The following is a 12,944-nucleotide window of genomic DNA, read 5'->3' as shown; positions in this document are numbered from 1 at the left end:
TCCGTCTCATCCCTCCCCGATCAGCTCAGCGTCTTGCTTTCTAGGGAGTAGTACGGAGTACTCCATACCAGTGCGCTTTCATGACCTGATTCGGTGGGATCGCGACTCAGCTGTGACTTGTTGGTCCATCACTTCGCTAAGCATGCGCTATTTGCGCTGTCAGAACGCCATTCCGATTAGCCCCTCGACTGTGTTGTTCGGAGGAGGTTCCTTGCTTGCCCGGAGATAAAGCGACGCTTGTCGGATGCTGCCCTGCCATTTCCTTGGCATCATTCAGCCGCTTGAAGATCGTCTCAGAGGCCGATGAGCTCAGGTGTCCTGTATGGAGTAATTAGAAATCCATGGTCACCAAGTTATGCAGTGATGAGCAAGGATCTATATTCATGCAATCATGTGAGACCATGAGATGTAAAATCATAACAGTAGTGTGTAAGGCTGTGCATAAGCCACAAGCTGCACCGCCAACCAGAGTGGCTGACTCGCTTACGGTCTTTGGGCAACGAGGCTCTTTGTTGGGCAGCGGCCTCTATCTTGTCAGGCTACAGCTGGTGAAGGGAGCTGAAGCCGTTCCTGAATGAATAACTAGAAAATCTGAGTTCGCTTACTCATTGCGCTACCTACGCTTTTGTATCACATACGTCGATGGGCTGCACTTGGATAAGCATGGTTCGCGTCTTCTGAACGAAAGAATACAAATTATGCCCACCAAGGAAATTAATCTAGATGGAGAGAAAGTGTAGGAATACCCGATAAGGGGCATGACTCGTCTGTAGCTACACTTACCACACCAACGAAAGCTTTCTCATGCCTCTACCATGAATGTTAGATCATGATAGAGAATCACTAATCTCTTTTGTGTGTCAACTACTACTCAGTAGTAGTCCAGTACCCGTCCCCCAACATTTCAGTAAACACTAGTAGTAGTAGTAGTAGTGGTGGTGGTGGTAGTTGAAAGTCTACTTAGTAAGTAGTCTGCTTCGGTTAACCTCGGTTTAGCAATCGCATCTTCGGCAAGAGAAGGCTGCTTATCATTGTCATCAGTCAGTGCCTCCTGCACATGACCGTGTGTTCAGTCAGGCAGGTGCGTTTCCTGTCCGGCTCACCACCACCCTTCTTAGTACCTTCTCTACTTTCCTCACTTCCACTGGACTGTGCCTTTCCATGTTGTCCGACTCCTGCTTTTCGACCAAATGAGTGCTCCTCAGCCGGGCTCCGAATTCTTCACGGCCTGCGAGGATATCAAAAAGGACCTAGAGAATAATACTAAGCGAAAATACGAGCTTCCCAGCCGGTTCGTTTCGTATCAAGATCTGTTGAAAATCTGGCAGACGAAAGATCGCATCCACAAAGTGCTCTATACCGACCGCCGCATCGATGACGATATGCAGAACATCCAAGACAACTTCATTGCCATCCTTTCCACTCTCGTATCAATCGACGCCACACATTGCCTAGCAAACTTTCGGAGTTTATTTCTTACTGGGAATATCACCGATAAGGATCTTCCGCTAGAACGAGAGCAAATCGAAGCTTTCCTCCCTGATCAATCAGAGCTAGTAGACCAATTCGAAATCATTCAATGCGAGTTTTGCCCAACAGTGATCTCTTGCACAACGCCCCTACATTGTGTTTCTTCCAAGCGTCGACTACCATTTGAGATAAAGCCTGAAAAGCTGGGCATCGGGGGCTTTGGCGAAGTGGAATTGGTGACTATAACGCCACGGTACTGGGAAACAGATAGTAAAAGTTACAACAACTTCGCCTATAAAGTTGCCTGCAAGAAATTCGACCTCAAGGAAGCTTTTCTCAAAGAACACAAGAATCTCACAATTTTAAAGGAGAGTTTGACAACACAGCATCACATTCTGCAGCATTACACGGCTGTGGACCATGGTCCACACAACTACTATATTCTCTTCCCATATGCCGAACATGGGGATCTGCACCACTTTCTATATGGTGGTGCTGGGAGCTATGAAATTCACAATCAATTTCCTGGCATACCGGAGGAAAGTGATACAGCCATATTCAAGCCATTGTTGTATCAATGCTGGGCTCTGGCATGCGCTATTCAGTGGTTGCACGACTCTATTCAGGTTGATGGCGAGCACATCATGTGTGCTCATTTAGACCTCAAGCCGGACAACATCTTAATGAGGAATGATGCAAGCTCTGTTGTAGGGAAGTGGATGATATCTGACTTTGGCATTTCCGTGCTTGAACCCCAGAAGCTTGGTTCAGGCCGTCCACTCAGTGTCAGAGGCTGTTACCAGGAACCGACCATTGAAGTGAACCCTCACCGGGGAAGAGGGACCTATCGACCACCGGAAGCTATTATCCGAACAGGGTCAACAGTTACGGCTAACAAGATAGGTCGTCGAAGTGATATTTGGGCTTACGGATGCATTTTCACTGAGGTACTCGCCTGGGCAATCGGACGACGCGAAGGTGTTCGACATTTAGCCGAGAAAAGGCAAATTGAATCCACAAATGACTATTACTGGGATGAACAGTTTGCTCAGAGCTTGTCGCCTCAAGCGACAGGTTTTAAAGTACGAGATTCGGTTGTCCGATGGCTTGAGCACAATCAGAATTCTACTGAGAGGGTAGTAGGCGAATGGGTGAAGACAATCAAATACATCCTTATCATAGACAAGAAGCACAGGCCCAAAGCGCAAAAGCTTGTGGAATACGTTAGAGGTGTGTACAAATCATGCGACCTGCCTCAAATCCCCGATTCGCAGCCACTCAAGTCCCCAGCCGAGCCTTCGTTCAGGCAGTTAAGCAGTTCATCATCTAGTCAGTCTCACAATCGATCAAATAGTCGATCCAGTGAGCTACGCAGTGAGCCATTCAGTCAACCACCCAGTCCCTCACCCAGTCAGTCATCGAGTCAACTTTCCAGTCCATTATCCAGTCAGCCATCCTATCGAATGCCAGAACCCCGAGAATTTCTCAGAGAGTCAGGCTTGCAGGGACCGAGCAAGCTACTACCACATGGCAAAAAACATATCATTAACACCTATATGTCGCGGACAAGTTGCCAAGGCAAGGTCCCAATTGCAGTAGTATCCAATGACAAAGTTGAAATACTGAACTTGGACCTTACGCAAAAAGAAATCGAAGAGGTTGGATTCTTATCACTGTTTGGAAAGTTAGGTAATGCCGAGGTCGTCATCGAAGGCCAGTACCTCGCAATTTGGGGTTTCTGCAAAGGTTCCCGTAAGGGAGAAGGGAAAAGAATGGTAAGTTTCTTTGTACAGCTTACGGGATTGTACTAATGAAACTAAGCTTCATATTGGGGAGGTTAATTCAGGCTTCGAGACAAGCCTACCCATAGTCCCGGAGTTAGTTCTATCGGTCGCCGTATCTCCGCATGGTCTATTCGCTTTAGTCCAGGACAAGGAAATAATACTACTCTCTTGGTCGTCCCAATCGTCATCAGATGTGCGGCGCACACTAACCTTGCCCATCTCGGATCAATCATTTACGCAGGCCATATTCAACGCCAATGGTAAATTCTTGTTTGTGTGGGCAAGGAGTTCAAAGCATGAGTCTCTGTACGTTTGGAAAGTCGAGGGGATGACAGATGAACCAGACTTCGCTGTTCACTATTCTCTGGTAGGCCATACTACAGCCGCCCGTGTTAGATGATGCGAAACTAAGCATATATAAAGCAGCATCGATTCCACTGGAATACTTCAGTTATGCCTTATAGTTCTGGTGAAGGGTGTGTCCTTGCAGATGACCAGAACAGGTACACAGCTGTTACTCTGAATCAGCAGCGCAGTGGGACACATAGCGTTGAACCAGAGCGCATCGAGCGCCCATTTGATACTTTGAATGTGATAGTCAGCTGCATGATTGGTGATGAGTATCTGCTCGGGCTGGTCAAAAGCGGTCATCTAATTACGGCACGATTATATCTACATCGCTTTGAAATCACCCGCCGAGAAAACCAAACTCATGCCTCAATTACCCGGGGCAGTGAAGTCCTGGAAGTTCCAAAGAGCTTCAAGCAGGCCAGCAAAGTACGGGCCTATGAGCAGCTGGGGGTAGCAACAGTGGTATTATGGAACGAGACCAGCTTCTTCATATCTGACCTACCTCCCAGTAATGGGCATCATTGACGCATGATATTTAGCCTAGACTGCAAAAAGAAAAGAAAAAGAAAAAGAAAAAGAAAAAAAGAAGATAAGAAAACGAAACAACGACTACCAGATTTATAGTACACCTCACTCACTTGCAAACTCCTTCCCAACCTGCATCTCTGGTTCACTCATGTCTTCCTTCCCCGGACGCTGGAAAAAGCGGAACGGCTTCCTTTTCCACCAGGCATCGAACCATACAATCAACACATATATTAATCCTGTGACCATGGTTAGCGGTATCCAGGTGGCGAGAAACACCCAGAAGTCCTTGGCAATAACAATTTGGCGTAAGTCCTCATCGAAGACGAAGAAATTCATTCCATATAAGCTGACGATGAAAGAGCCGGGTAAGTAGATTGCCGACACGAATGTGATTACTTTGACTGCGGCGCTGTCATTCATGTTGTCCTCCTGCAACCGCTTTAAGCTACTGGTCAGGTCGCGCAGTTCACGGTCGACTCTTGCTGTTTCAAGTTGATTGTGCAGCGAAAGTGTATAGCCAGCCTGTGTTGCGTTAGCATAATGCCCTTCGATTGACAACACAGAGGATTTGGAAGCCAACCAGATCAATCGCGTTCCTCATCCTTGGAATCAGCTCTTCACAGCTCTTTATGTAGCCCTGGAGCGCTAATAATAGTGCTTCGCACCCCGGGAGAGCTTGTCCCGCGGATTCCAATGTCCTCCTACGCAACGAAGAGGCAATGACGGGTTTCAGGGCGCTAATTAAGTCCAGGTTGCCACGACAGCATATATGTGCGCGCAGGGCAAAGTCATTCAAATTGCGAAGCTCTGAAACCGTTTTATAGCTCTCTCTAGGAGTGGATTCATCAGGTAAGTCCACCAGAGCTCTGTCATTCTGATTTAGTGAAAGCTGTTAGCCCAACAGTCATTGTGCTATCATGAAAGGCCTGACCAAGGGAGGTAAGATGGTCAGAAACTCGCTGAGAAATCGTGAACCCTACATATTCTTCGAATCGGTTTCCGAGATAACGAAGATACCATCTCCAGTTGCAAATGAAGGAGGAGAGAACTAGCGAATGAACCAGGATTGATTGGTCCCTGGCTTCGTTTCGGCTTAGGCCTGGCTGCAATCTCGAGTCTTCAAAGATCCCAAGCCCGTTCAGGATTCTTTTGTCTGAGATACTATCTTTATTTGGGTGAAGGAGAATGAAAAAGTCGTAACCTTTTTCATTCTGACTTGGTTGGCGACGGTGGTGGTACACCCCAGTGTGGCGCCATGACCACGGTATCAGCCTGCGTCCAGTTTTCTCAACATAGTTGAGCTGGTATGAAACATCTACCCGTCTCGTGTTACCGTTTGTTCTCTTGATGTCGTAGACGAGAGAAAATATCAGGACTCACAGGTGTCGTTGTCTCGCTCGTTCACACACAAAAGGCCATTCCCTGCTTCTGAAATATGAACATTTCTCCCGAAAGAAAGCAGCACTTGAATAAAGGATGGATGTACGGCATATCGCTCTAGCAAGAGTGCCATTGACAGCGGAGTAACTTCTAGGGGGGCAATGGCGGCTGGGGAGTAGATGGACCTATTTGATCCCAATGTTGATTAGCACCTTATTATATCAATGGACATTGGCCAAGGACAATGTACACATACACAATCCTGATATTCAATCCATCTGGTATAGCCGATTCTGTTGTCAGAAAATCCTGAAGCGATTTTGAATTCGTGTGAAGTTTTGTTGCACGATGATCTTGCGAGACATGGGCGTGAGTTTGTATGCTGCCACAGAAGGGCCATAACGGTACCCACCATCGTAGACATCCGTTACTCGGACGTGCGTTTCGTTTTTGCGTGTCAATACCCGCGGGACTCCGTTTAGAAAATGGTCCTCAAGGTTGGCGAGGTTGACCGAGGAAGGGTCGTGGTGAGAGGGCAGTTGCTGCAGGTAAGGGCGCCATATCTGGACCGGGTCATCGTCCACCGTCATTGTATTGGCTGTTTTTCTTTCCCTTCTTCTCACAACTTCGTTCCCACTTTCACCTAGCTTGAGATGACAGTCAAACTTGTCTTTATATTGAAAGCTACATGGAAATCAGAAAATGTTTTTTTTCTTTTTTTGCGAGTCTCTCGGTCTTCGGGGCCACGATGCCTTCAGAGTTTTCGGGTAAGCCTTGCCGACCAGCGTTCAACAAGGCTGAGGGATGAGACTAAATCATACGGATATGTATGCACAACGCCTCAGCCAGACTGATTGGCGGTTATCTACGGTCAAGGCTGACTATCTAGGACTAGTCTTCCAGCAAACAACGGCATAGCCTGTCTGCGCCACGCCCACCGTCCATTGAAACACACCCTCGCCCTCCTCATCACGTATTCCGAAGCTTGCCACACTGGTACAGCCGCCCAAGCTAATGCATTGGGGCCAGCCATCAAGATGTTCCTATCCATACAGACGCCCTGCTTCTCGTAATCACGCGGCCAGGTGCGCTGTGGTGCGGCTTCTTAGTTCCAGTACCATTTCACTATAGTGGGAGGTGGCTCAGGTCAGCCGGGCGTCAGTGGATTGATGTTAAGACACATACTCCAGTTCTTCCTGTTGGTCAGTAAGTTAGCCTCTTACTTATCCTCTTGCCATCAGAAGATGCACAGCCATGACATACCTTAGTAAATCTTATGCTAGCCCAAACACACCATCGGTCATTGCGAAACTGTGGGTTCAATGATGGTCATTAGCGTCAGCTGGTCCATCGCGTTGTATGTCAGGCTTGATGGTCGACAGGAAACCTACTTCCACCTTCGTCTGGACCTGGTTGTCATATCGCTCCCTCACATAGCTTGTTATTTCCTCGTCCATTTCGATGTACGATGATGCGGCTGAGGTAAGTTCGTGCCGATATGGAAGGTTGGAAGAAGCCATAGAGACTTCAAGATGAGGGAAACCTGAATGGCTGTGGTCGCAAGGTTGTAGCCGCTGTTCCCCAGAGTTTCCAATGCCAGTTCCAAGCGCTAGTTATATACAATGAGCCGAATCCTCGTGTACGACTGCTAGCATTCAAATATTCTGTTACCACTACAGAGCGCCATGCCCACCAAATGAGGCTCTCGAGGTTTATCTGCGTGCCACAATAGCACTGGACGAGGGAGGAAAGCAATCAACTAAGGGCAGCCTTCTCTCCCCGCCCGGTGCTGTCGCGTCCGACGAGGCTGCGGGTGTTTTCTTATCACCAGCCAATCATTTGTTGAGATACACCATGCAAGACTTTCAAATTACTAGTAGTTCTTCCGAGTCAGGATTAGCCTGATCTGGTCATGTCCCCGATTCGTGTGAGATCCCCCCTTCTCGGTTGCCTCGTGATTTCCCCCATCCGAGAGATGCCCGGCCTAGCGTCTTTACCCATTATGCAAGTCTATCTTTACCAAGTTTATTTAGATGCTCTGCTTATTTATTTGTTGGAATCTTCCATTCTACATGTCCGATTTCATCGCACAGAGTGTACAACTTGGAGTGGGCGATGCCATAGCCGAGCACAATGACGAACCAGGTGGACACTTCAGAAAAGCTTAAGTATGCAATATTTCGGAAACTTTGACGATATGCTGACGGGGTCTAGGCAGGAGCTTTTTGGGTTTCAGATCTTTGTATGCATGATGCTTCCGTTGACTTGGTCGTTGCTAATAGGGCTCAGTTCATCACGCTCAGTGTTGTCATCGGAAGTGGCATATTCACCAACAATGGAATGGCCCTCGCCATTGCGGGACCAATGGGCTTGATTCTTGCGGTCCTCATCATCAGCATAGTAGTTCTAGCAGTCAATGAGTGTATTGCCGAGTTGGCTCAGCAATTCCCGGTTTACAATTCGATCGTTGAATATGTTCGCACATTCGTCGATGAGGACTTTGGCTGGGTTATCGGACTGGCTTATTGGTAATATTTTTTTGATCTAGCACCAAGCACCATTTGGAGCTAACGGGGAAATAGGTATGCATACGCAGCAACGTTTGCCAGCCAAACCTCCATGGCTGCGACTCTCCTAGAGTACTGGGGCCTGGCAACGGCGTGGAGAGTTCTTATCTGCTACGTTATGGTTCCAGTCATCTTATTCCTTCTCAACATGACTGGAGTTTTCGTGAGTTGTGTCGTCGAATTGATGGATACTTAGCTGATAGGAACTCAGTGGTACGGTGTTGTGGAAACGATTGGTGGTTTCCTAAAGCTGGTGATGATTGTGGCAATTTCAATTTATCTCTATACAATTGCGGACGATGGTAAGTGACAATCCCAAATGGCACTATTCTAATTTCGTTGCCATCATTGAGGCTCTAGTAAGCTCACTTGTTGTAGTGTCTTCTCCTAGCTTTGAACATGGACAAGGTTTTAGCAGTAATGGCCAAGCCCAGTGGTCAGCTCGCCTCCCCCTTGCCTATTCATCTGGAATGCTAAGATGGTACCAGCTATGCTATCCCACTCACAGCATACGCTTTCCAAGGCATAGAAGTCTACGCCATGACGGCCTTTGAAGCTCGAGACGGCCATGCCCTTCGCTGGCCGGCTCGCTGGACTGCGTATGTAGCGGTAGTCGTGTACATCATGTGCACGTTGGGAGAGGTCATCAACGTGAAGTGGGATGATTCTGCTCTACCGAAACTCCATGATGGAGTTTCAAATAGCACATTATCAGCTACTTCTAACCCTGGTTCGTCAAGTAGCATGATCGTCATAGCCGCGCTGAACACCAAAAACGGGTCAATGGCTGGATTTCTCAACGGCTGTTTACTCTTCAGTGTCTTTTCTGCAGCCAACACTTCACTGTACGTTGCTTCCCGAACCTTATGGGGTATGGCGAAGCACTTTCCCAGATCTTCGACAAAAGAACTCTGGGTCAAGAAGAAGCTAGCGATTCTAAGCGAGGGCACCAAAGTTCCGGTTGTATCCTTGCTGGTCTCACTTCTAGCATTCTGCTGGGTCCCATTCCTACAGCTTGTAGATAGCTCTGCAGTACAGCAGGTGTGTGGGTGTGATAAATTTGCTCTGTGTATCTGCTAACACAGACAGGTGGTCCAAGTTATATCCATCTCCTCCAGCACCGCTATAATGATCGTATGGGCAGCTATCTGTCTCGCATTTATTCGATACTATTACTGGTTCGTGTGTCTGCTCAACATGCAATAGTGAAGAGATACTCATTGCTAGCGCAGGTTGAAGAAATGCGAACCCCGGCTTCGATACCACAACCGTCCTGAATACATCCGACTAGATGAAAAGTACATTGCTAAAGGCAGTCTGCGTATTCTACAACCACTCCAGGCCTGGATCGGACTGATTGGGTGTATCACCATATTCGCATTTTCCAGCGCGACATGGTGGAGTGAAACCGCAACTGTCACCGAAGTTGCCATGGCGTACGGGCCGGTAAGCCAACGCAACAACTGAGCACTTCTACCCATTCTAACTCTGTACCAATAGCATATGGTCCTATTTCTTATATTCATCATCTCGAAAGCGTTCAGTAAAAACAAGGGGTGGGTCAAATTGACAAACGACGAATGGGTCCTGCGGAATGCCTTGGATAGACTATGGATTCGCAAGATCGATCATCATGAAGAAAGTGCCTCAGAGCGCCTGAAAAGTGTTATGAAATCGCTGTTTTCCAAATTATGGGAACGATTCAGGGATAGGCAGAACAGCCAGCAAGCGGATGGGGATGTTCATCATCGGAGTGAAGGTTCCACGTCTGCGGAGACAAACAGGCAAGAGTTGCTAAGTATTTCGAACGACCAGCCTGTATAGGAGACCCAATCCTAAGTCTATGCCTTTGTCATATATATACTCTGGACACCTGTCATTAATGATACTTGTAATGAAGAGATGAATCTACGAGCCTCTATATGCTACAATTTAGCTCCATTGTGAATGCCCTCACTACAAGGAATACACGCCGTGCCTGACTGCCACACTGATATCCCACTACCCGAATAGCTCGCTCACACATTATCAAAACGTGATTATAGAGCAATTGCCATTAGCAACACGGTATAAACTCATAACAAGCTATTCACTCCAAACAACCGACCAAGTATGAGATAAACTATAGAATAGGCACCGAGGAAAGGTAATATCGCAGATTCGCAAGCCCTTGCATTAACTAAATGCCTTCAATGCAGGCAAAAGTAGATGTAGTTGCTACGCCGATGAAAGTCTGATTCGTGAATTTACTAATTCATGCCTCACAGCTCTTCACCGAGCAGCTGTAATATAAAAGAGGTCTCCTCAGCTTTAGATCTTCCTTCTTCTTCTTCTTCTTCTCTAATTATCTTCTCTAATATCTCCTCCAATACATGAGGAACAACTGAATCAAACTAGTCATAGTTCCAAGTTCTTTCTATCATCATTGGGCATTATACCCATGGCCATCATATCTTCACCACAATACCACCTCCAATATAGACTGGTCGATCGACGCGTTCTATCCATCGTTGGGTATTATCTCTATCATCATCAGCAAGTACTCGACTAAAGTATGCTAGAGACATCCATCAAGATCAAACCATTCATGAACAACCAGGTGTCTGACTAACAGCACTTCTGATAAACAGACACCTCAAAGAAGAAGAAGAAGAAGGCATACAAGATGATCGCTATATGATCTCAAGATACCAACTACAAACAGACACTCGAGTCACTGGCGTGGTGGATGGCGCCGGTCGCCATGGCTCGACATGCCAAGCACGCATTGGTGAAACTCGAACGAAGGTACCAATTATAGCGATGCCAGAGCATCGGAGAGCCATTTCTCAAAGACATGTTGGCGTTTGCATCGCTGGGATAAGAGCTAAAGTTCGGCACGGATTTTGAAGATTGACTGAGTAAACGGTCATTTTCACAGGTTCCTGTTAGTGCCTCGCATGGTTATAATGGTCAATTGAGGTGAAAAGGAGGATTATCGACAAGAAGAAAGGAAAATTGTGTTATTCAATCTTTCTCGACAGGAATATCAAGCTGAATGTGTCACGTTGATGTGGCAAAAGTTGGAATGTGGCTTGGGCACCTCCATGGGGGAGTATAGCACGTTGTCTCTCATCTGAGCTTGATGTCACAGGACTTTGAGCGAAAGTCATATGTGGACTAGAAGAGGCGGTTCTTTATGTGCGTTCAGAAAAAGCTCGACTCCTGTAGCAAGATTTGATGTCTTGCCAAAGTGGCCCTGGTGTATGTGCTGTCTGAGGGATTGCAATCAAGAACTTTGAGTCCGAGGAAAAGGAGCAGCAGAAAGCCTTCAAGATCAACTGTGTGCTTGATGCGGAGGGTTCGATCCTGTGTCAAGAGTGTTTCGGTCGTAGCGACGGCTGTGAAGCGGTATGGATTCGCAGACTTCTTCTGATATAGAGAGCTAACGCCATGCTTTGGCCTTCCTTCTCGAATGGACCCTTGGAATGGCATCGCTCGAAAAGAATGATGAAGACTTATCGATCCTTATACTGACGGTACTATGAAGATAGAACGATCTTTCTTCAATCAATCATAGTAATCTCAACTATGATCAAGGGATCGATGACACATTCAACACAAGTGCCACAGAAAAGGAATAAATCTGGCAGAAACTGTTGGCTTGGGCAATGGGGCCTGAGAAATATACATCGCCGAATAACACCATTTGGTGTTCTGCATTTGTTTCTGGCACTTGATACATCACCGGTCTTCCATATCGACTGGCGTCGGTGCCAGTTATTCTAGCTCAGGGGCTGACGAGTGGATAACCCTCGAAGGTGGTGTGCTTGTCGATAGGCTCCAAAGGTGGCCTTATGGTACCACTCTTCAAAGCTTGGGCAGATGCGAGCTGCTCACATCCATCGCGTCTAGATATTGGCAGAGAAAGGACTCTTTTCGTGAATAAGCGTGGATTATTTGGGATTCGGTGTCTTAATACCCCCGGGAGTTGATCTTTCTCTGGTCTAAGAGCTGTGTTGTGTAAGTAGGTTTTCCACTTGAACTTTCATGAGTTTGTTTAACTAACGGTATATAGTGATCGCAATGTACGTCTATTAGGTTCAAAGCACAGTGCAAGCCCAGGTTGGATAAGGCCAACTTATAATATCGATCTGCTCAGGGTGAAAGAGACCGCCGAGCCCACGTTACTTCCGTGGGATGCGAATCGGCGTGGGACAAATGCGGCTGGGAGTGCGAAGCATTTATCTAGACGCAACTGCGCAAGATACTCACAAGCTCACTGCTGACATTGCGCGTGTCAAGGTTGCGAGGGTTATAGATGCTGGAATCATGTCTGGTGCTCGCGTACAGGGAGTATAAGGCACATCGACAGACACCCAAGCTCAGTCAATATCTTGAATGCCTTGTGGAAGTACCCAATGGGTATGGTGACACAGATGTGGCCTGGCCCGGCGATTGCTGATACTTATTAACGCTCTGACTACGAAATGTGCGCATGGTCAGCCGACTGAGAAAAGAATTGTCGGCTAAAAGATTCGAAATCATAGACAACATGGTCCACGTACAATCATACGAGAGGATGATCGCGGGGATACGCAATACAATGAGCAAAATGAAGCAGCTAAGACCGAGCGTCCATGATATCACATAGGTGTCCAAAACCTCTCATCATATGGAAGATAAATTAGGTCACCCTATCGGACGAGAGGTTTAATGGCTGACAAGATCGAAGCCATAGACATTTGTGATGGCTTAGACTATAGCGGACAAGCCTGACCAGCCGATCGAAAGAAAGAGACAATGGTCAACAACGTCAAAGCTATAGACATTCGAAATCGCTCATACTATAGCCGATAAGCTGGACCAGCTCATCAAACGGAAG

At 47.1% G+C, this 12,944-nt stretch overlaps 4 protein-coding genes across 4 annotated transcripts; 2 read left to right on the top strand and 2 right to left on the bottom strand.

The window, feature by feature from the left end:
* The first annotated feature begins 1,121 nt into the window (after nucleotides 1-1,121).
* On the top strand, nucleotides 1,122-4,293 carry BO79DRAFT_177674 (kinase-like protein). Its single transcript, XM_025679942.1, has 3 exons — nucleotides 1,122-3,245; nucleotides 3,292-3,621; nucleotides 3,678-4,293. The coding sequence occupies exons 1-3, from the start codon at nucleotides 1,191-1,193 to the stop codon at nucleotides 4,128-4,130; spliced, it is 2,838 nt and encodes a 945-aa protein (XP_025537103.1). The 5' UTR covers nucleotides 1,122-1,190; the 3' UTR covers nucleotides 4,131-4,293.
* Nucleotides 3,944-6,278, bottom strand: BO79DRAFT_199404 (uncharacterized protein). Its single transcript, XM_025681416.1, has 6 exons — nucleotides 5,926-6,278; nucleotides 5,770-5,866; nucleotides 5,514-5,698; nucleotides 5,114-5,448; nucleotides 4,714-5,007; nucleotides 3,944-4,655 (listed from the first exon to the last, which is right to left on the bottom strand). Exons 1-6 carry the CDS (start codon nucleotides 6,101-6,103, stop codon nucleotides 4,236-4,238), a joined length of 1,509 nt encoding a protein of 502 aa, XP_025537102.1. The 5' UTR covers nucleotides 6,104-6,278; the 3' UTR covers nucleotides 3,944-4,235.
* A 308-nt stretch (nucleotides 6,279-6,586) lies between these two features.
* On the bottom strand, nucleotides 6,587-7,236 carry BO79DRAFT_289226 (uncharacterized protein; the record flags this gene model as incomplete). Its single annotated transcript, XM_025688758.1, has 4 exons — nucleotides 6,905-7,236; nucleotides 6,777-6,824; nucleotides 6,699-6,709; nucleotides 6,587-6,638 (listed from the first exon to the last, which is right to left on the bottom strand). The coding sequence occupies exons 1-4, from the start codon at nucleotides 7,031-7,033 to the stop codon at nucleotides 6,587-6,589; spliced, it is 240 nt and encodes a 79-aa protein (XP_025537101.1). The 5' UTR covers nucleotides 7,034-7,236.
* A 337-nt stretch (nucleotides 7,237-7,573) lies between these two features.
* BO79DRAFT_246971 (amino acid transporter) lies at nucleotides 7,574-9,904 on the top strand (the record flags this gene model as incomplete). Its single annotated transcript, XM_025685610.1, has 10 exons — nucleotides 7,574-7,681; nucleotides 7,728-7,755; nucleotides 7,803-8,041; nucleotides 8,096-8,243; nucleotides 8,292-8,382; nucleotides 8,459-8,516; nucleotides 8,569-9,121; nucleotides 9,170-9,258; nucleotides 9,313-9,526; nucleotides 9,581-9,904. The coding sequence occupies exons 1-10, from the start codon at nucleotides 7,647-7,649 to the stop codon at nucleotides 9,902-9,904; spliced, it is 1,779 nt and encodes a 592-aa protein (XP_025537100.1). The 5' UTR covers nucleotides 7,574-7,646.
* Between the last annotated feature and the right edge of the window lie 3,040 nt (nucleotides 9,905-12,944).

Source organism: Aspergillus costaricaensis, assembly GCF_003184835.1.
Source record: "Aspergillus costaricaensis CBS 115574 unplaced genomic scaffold BO79scaffold_26, whole genome shotgun sequence".
NCBI lineage: Eukaryota > Fungi > Ascomycota > Eurotiomycetes > Eurotiales > Aspergillaceae > Aspergillus > Aspergillus costaricensis.
Note: the sequence above shows the minus strand (reverse complement) of the source record. Positions and strands in the feature narration are given on the sequence as shown.

Bases quoted from the DNA above. Each gene is read 5' to 3' on its own strand.
- BO79DRAFT_199404 (XM_025681416.1), bottom strand. From the start codon at position 6,103: ATGACGGTGGACGATGACCCGGTCCAGATATGGCGCCCTTACCTGCAG. The intron at 5,867-5,925 runs GTGGGTACCGTT...ATGTCTCGCAAG, and splicing joins AGTAACGGATGTCTACGATG to ATCATCGTGCAACAAAACTT. The intron at 4,656-4,713 runs GTTGGCTTCCAA...AACGCAACACAG, and splicing joins TGAGGAACGCGATTGATCTG to GCTGGCTATACACTTTCGCT.
- BO79DRAFT_177674 (XM_025679942.1), top strand. From the start codon at position 1,191: ATGAGTGCTCCTCAGCCGGGCTCCGAATTCTTCACGGCCTGCGAGGAT. The intron at 3,246-3,291 runs GTAAGTTTCTTT...AATGAAACTAAG, and splicing joins AGGGAGAAGGGAAAAGAATG to CTTCATATTGGGGAGGTTAA. The intron at 3,622-3,677 runs GTAGGCCATACT...GCATATATAAAG, and splicing joins TCGCTGTTCACTATTCTCTG to CAGCATCGATTCCACTGGAA.